This window comes from Protomyctophum parallelum, assembly GCF_964188405.1.
Source record: "Protomyctophum parallelum genome assembly, chromosome: 8".
NCBI classification, from domain to species: domain Eukaryota; kingdom Metazoa; phylum Chordata; class Actinopteri; order Myctophiformes; family Myctophidae; genus Protomyctophum; species Protomyctophum parallelum.
The window spans coordinates 38,497,459-38,503,458 of NC_139703.1; the positions used below are offsets into that span (position 1 = coordinate 38,497,459).

The 6,000-nt window shown below is 42.2% G+C and overlaps 1 protein-coding gene across 1 annotated transcript in view; it reads left to right on the top strand.

Moving 5' to 3' along the window:
• Nucleotides 1–6,000, top strand: part of LOC310862572 (engulfment and cell motility protein 2) — a 42,923-nt gene that overhangs the window by 4,427 nt on the left and 32,496 nt on the right. Inside the window, exons 2-4 of the mRNA XM_083770533.1 lie at nucleotides 706–823; nucleotides 1,675–1,774; nucleotides 2,607–2,647. Coding sequence (XP_083626659.1) covers nucleotides 1,697–1,774; nucleotides 2,607–2,647 — 119 coding nt within the window. The 5' untranslated portion in view covers nucleotides 706–823; nucleotides 1,675–1,696. The remainder of the gene's footprint in view (nucleotides 1–705; nucleotides 824–1,674; nucleotides 1,775–2,606; nucleotides 2,648–6,000) is intronic.

A 6,000-nucleotide genomic window follows, 5' to 3' on the forward strand; every position in this document is an offset into this window, starting at 1 on the left:
TAATTCACTAATAAATTAATTATTAATCATTAATGTGTCAAATCGAAAAAAGGGCTTTGTTAAGACCTCCATATTATTATGGTCAATGCCTGTGTGAAAAGTGGTGCGATTGGTGCAGGCAATGAGGAGATACGGCGGTGTTTCTGACACACACACACACACACACACACACACACACACACACACACACACACACACACACACACACACACACAGACATTGTTAGAATTATAGTATGATGATGATACTCGATCTGCACTCACTTGGACTGTGTTATTTTCACACTAATTGAATATGCACTGTCATATTGAGAGAGAGAGAGAGAGAGAGAGAGAGAGAGAGAGAGAGAGAGAGAGAGAGAGAGAGAGAGAGAGAGAGAGTAGAGAGAGAGAGAGAGAGAGAGAGAGAGAGAGAGAGAGAGAGAGAGAGAGAGAGAGAGAGAGAGATGAGAGAGAGAGAGAGAGAGAGAGAGAGAGAGAGAGAGAGGAGAGAGAGAGAGAGACTCAAGTTTGCGCATCCACTATTGTTTGTGTTCAAGAAATTTCTTGTAAAATGTGAATGCAAATAAAGATTAAATGTGTGTGTGTGTGTGTGTGTGTGTGTGTGTGTGTGTGTGTGTGTGTGTGTGTGTGTGTGTGTGTGTGTGTGTGTGTGTGTGTGTGTGTGTGTGTGTGTGTGTGTGTGTGTGTGTGTGTGTGTTGACAGGGGAGCTGACCTGGTGGTTTCCGTGGCAACGCTGTGAGTGAGAGTGATTGACACCACTCAGCACTTTTCCACCAGGTGGCGTACTGTACACCATGATGATATTTCTCTAAAAGTCAAGGTAACAAAAACTAAAAAAAACAAATAATTTTGGCTGAACGAAACTGTCGTTCAACAAAAGCATAATATATTAACCCATTTAGACCTGACGTCGAAATGTAAAAGATGTCTTCTAAATCCTGTCAGTTTTCTGAAATATATGTTTCTATATCAGTGGCTATTTCATGAGTTAAAAACGTTCGCTCGGTGTATTACTTATTTCTTATTTTATAACTTAATCATTGCACGCAAAATATGTATCTGTAAACATTTTAGGTTAGAACAGTCTTCTTCTTCTTCTTTAGCCCTGAAACATAACTGTCATGATTGAGCTTGTAGGTCTGCTATTTTTGAAAAATCATCAAAATTGTGGCACAAACCTTTGAATATATATTCTTTCAGAGTGAAAGTTTTTAACTCAAATCTTGTTCTGCTTCTGAGGGGTTCCTGGAACAACATATTTTCAGATGGGGGGGGGTCGGTGGACAAATAAAGATCATTCTGGGGGTCCTTGACATGAAAAAGGTTGAGCACCCACTGACATAGAAACATGGGTTTTTCAGAAAAGTGTTAGGATTTGGCTTGTCTTTTCAAATAGTATCAGAGTATTGTAGAATACTGAAATAGTATCAGATTTACCTGTTGTTGTCCTGTTGTGGCATTTTACTCCAAATCTAGGTCAGAGTGGAAAGATGTGCAGGCTTGCTTATTAGGGATATACAATATGCTTCCAGTGTTCATTTCATCGACACAAAATATGAAGAAAAATGTTTGTTGACTACCTTTCAAACTTAAAACTATGAGTAAATATACGAGTTGTGAGCTTGTAGTAGATGCTAATGTGTTTTTATTTTTACCTCCTTCCTTCCAAAGGGTGTTACAGTAAACATCAGTCATGCCGCCGCCTTCTGACATTGTGAAGGTCGCCATCGAATGGCCCGGAGCCAACGCTCAGCTCATCGAGATCGACCAGGTCTGTCACTTTTTTTAATCTTTTTTTTTGTCTATCACGATTTTGTAACCCATTTTTCACCCCTGTGTCAATCATCTAATGTGATCCTGGGCTCTACACACCCTCCACCAACCTAGTCCCCATATATGGGGGACAAGGGGAGAGCAACGGTCTTGAACTCATGCTTCCTTCATGCCTGAGTGTCCAAGTTGCTCTTTTACACCTGACAGGGGGGAGTTTCCCTGGTTGGACGTAGCGCATGGAAGGAACACGTTATTCCAACCAGTTCCTTTCCCCTCCATCAGGCGCCCTGGCTGACCAGGGGGAGGCAGTTTAGAGACCAGGATTACTGCATGTTTTTTGTGAGGGTACCTACCCTAGGGGACACGGGGAGAACATGTGAGGGTACCTACCCTAGGGGACACAGGGAGAACATGTGAGGGTACCTACCCTAGGGGACACGAGGAGAACATGTGAGGGTACCTACCCTAGGGGACACAGGGAGAACATGTGAGGGTACCTACCCTAGGGGACACGGGGAGAACATGTGAGGGTACCTACCCTAGGGGACACGGGTAGAACATGTGAGGGTACCTACCCTAGGGGACACGGGGAGAACATGTGAGGGTACCTACCCTAGGGGACACGGGGAGACGAACATGTGAGGGTACCTACCCTAGGGGACACGGGTAGAACATGTGAGGGTACCTACCCTAGGGGACACGGGGAGAACATGTGAGGGTACCTACCCTAGGGGACACGGGGACTCGGGGAGAACATGCAAACTCCAAACACCCTGTGGTTTTATAACAGTGCCGTCATTAACTGTTTCTTCTTCATTTCCTGTTTGCAGAAGAAGCCTTTGTCGTCCATAATACGAGAAGTGTGTGACGGGTAAGCATCATCGCCGCCGCTCGCACAAAGAAAAACAAACCGCGTCCTGTTTCCTGCTTTGTTTCTGTGTTTATCCGTCTCTATCCTCACAGCATGTCTGTCCTTGTATCTGTTTAACTCGCACGACCGTCGCTACGTCATCAGATCCAGATGTAGAGTGGGCGGGCGTAGCAGATCGAGGTTCAGGGATTTGCATGAATCATCATCAACAACATAACAAAGTGGAACTGTAATGTCATAGTTGTCCCGATACCATTTTTTTCAGACCGAGTACAAGTACTTAATTTTTGCTTCCTCCCCTTACTTTGGGAAACAACACCAGTTGAACAGAACACAACCCTGGTACAGAACACAACACCAGTTGAACAGAACACAACCCTGGTACAGAACACAACACCAGTTGAACAGAACACAACCCTGGTACAGAACACAACACCAGTTGAACAGAACACAACCCTGGTACAGAACACAACAGAACACAACACCAGTTGAACAGATCACAACCCTAGTATACAGACACGTTATGGCGTTTTAGTTCCCCTCTGCCTCTACGGTTTTGTCTCTTTTATTCAACTCACATAGAGGTCTACTTTCTCACAGTCCAGCACCACACTTTAACAAGCAAAGTATATATGTTTTGTGCTTATACAACCCTGTTGTTATTACCCTTAGTATTACTATATCACTTATTTAATTTCCCCTGATGATGATGTTCTATCCGTGAAGAACTCTTTTCTACTTCTTTTTTTTGTTGTATCCGCTTATCTCTTTTTGCCCTTTCCCTCCCACTGCCTTCCACTCATTTCAAGCTGTTAGATTATTATTTCTGCTGCTCTTCAGTCCCAAAACGCCCACTGAATATTTCCCCAGTCCTCATATCGTCATCTCATTTCTCCATCTGTTACTCTGGTAGAACGGAGCTTCTGCCAGGCGGCAGGATGACTTTATCAACCTTTAGAGATACAGTACATTATGCTGCTAGGCCAGGAATATTGATCATGAATTTATTAAAAATAATGCACTTAGTTTTAGTTTAGTTTAGTCATTTTCTTTCTTTTGCACTTACTCTTTTTATACTAATATTTGTTCAGATTCACTTTATGATTACTCAGTCAGACACGCACGCACGCACGCACACACGCACGCACGCACACACACACACACACACACACCAAAAAGGTCCCAAACAAACTTTGCACAACACATCTGAGGCTGGCCTACTGATAGTTCACCCGATAGCTGGAACAAAACATGGTGAAGCAGCATTTCACCATTATGCACCACAAACCTGGAATAGCATTCCAGGTTACATTAGGAAATCCCCAACCATAGCCGTTTTTAAGTCCAATTTAAAAACGTATTTATTTAACATTGCAGTGATTTTCTACTAATAACAGCTTGGTCTTGCCTGAAATTTAAATTAACTGTGTTTCTATTAAAGGTGGGAGTATTTGTTGTAATGTATATGCTCCTATATCTTATTTTAATTGTATCTATTATAATCTGTATTCATTTTAAAGTGCACTGTTGCACTCTGTATTTGTTTATATTCTGTAAAGCACTTTGAATTGCCTTGTGTATGAAAGGTGCTATATAAATAAAATTGCCTTGCCTTGCCTTGCCTTGCACATTATGTGCACATACTTACTTACACATACTTTTTTTATAGACGTTAACCATCACCTGTGTATCCTCTCTCTCTCTCTCTCTCTCTCTCTCTCTCTATCTCTCTCTCAGCTGGTCTCTGTCTGGCTCAGAGCAGTTCGCCCTTCGTTACGCTGACGGCCCTCAGCTCTACATCACTGAGCCGGTAGGTCTCGGGTCAGGGGGATGTTCTACAATCTACATAGATACTCCACTGTTACGTTCTTAGTTTATACATGATTCTTGATAACTACGTTTTATATATGTGATGTATGCCATGCTTTGTTTTTGCTTAATGTAAGTCGCTCTGGATCAAGAGCGTCTGCTAAATGCCTGAATTGTAAATGCCTAAATTGTTCTATGTTTCATGTCATTTGCAGCAGTGTTGTTTTTCGACGAAGACTACCTTTTTCCACTAACGAAAACTAAATGGAAACTAAATGAAGACTAATCTATGATGACTAAACTAAGACTAAATATATTGACAATTTCGTCAACAAATAGAAACTAGACTAAAATGTTAGACAGGGACTAGTGGACAAGAGATCCAGTATAAGTCATTTTACACTTGGTTGCATGCTGAAAATATTTTCAACTAGTGTCACTCTTTTCTGAGTCCTCCGGCCGTATTCATTCATTAATGCACTTAACCCATTTGGAGCTGAGGCCGGTTCTGCAAGCCCAGCAAGCAAATGACGCCACAATGACGTCCTGAGGTGAGGTTCAGGACTAGGCCAAATCACAGCCCATATGGGGATGATGTTTATACGTCATTTCCAGACGTCTTCACCAGTTGAAATAATAATAATATAGCTTATTCTGGGACAGATCTGACTTGTTAGTTATGATATGACTTAAGTTGATCTGGCCTCGATCAGACTCTCTCTGTGATTCATCCAGGGACGTCCGTCTTAGCGGGCAGAATTCATGTGAAATTAAGAACAGGACCATCCATACTTAGTGAACTTGTACTTATACGCTGTTCTCTCTCTCTCTCTCTCTCTCTCTCTCTCTCTCTCTCTCTCTCTCTCTCTCTCTCTCTCTCTCTGTCTCTCTCTCTCTTTCTTAGAGCCGAGGTGAAATTAAGAACGGGACCATCCTTCGATTAGCCATTTCTCCGGTGAGAAATCTTCTTCTTCACTACAGTATTAGTGCCCTTGAATCTTTCACCGGAATTAAGAGTATGTAATCAGGTGTGAATGTTGTGTTCTTATTATTATATGCTTTGAAGCTGCATTCAGGACGAATTTGAATGAATACAAATTTATTTATTTGTTTATTTTTTTTAAAGGTTACTTTTTGGCTTGAACACGCGGCACGCTGTCAGGCAGAGCCTACAGTATATGTTGCATTCGCCTGGACCACTAGGCCAGCAGGGGGCGCCCCAATACACATTTATTTTAACCAATTAATTTAGACCCGAGGTCGACTCTACAAAATGCCTTCGAAATCAAATCCTAATACAAGTTTTCTGAAAAACGTTTTTGAAAAAAAAAAAAAAAAATCTTATATTTTTAAATCGTGTTGCCATATATCGTCGTTGTCGGGTGGAAACCTTGTATGCCCAGAACCTATTATTATTTTAAAATCACACTCATGTGAAATTACTTACAGTAACAACAACCCCCTACAGGCCCGCGCTGCGCGTCAGCTCCTGGAGAGGATCCAGTCCCACGGCATCGACGCCCGCCTGGAGGCGCTGAAGGAGC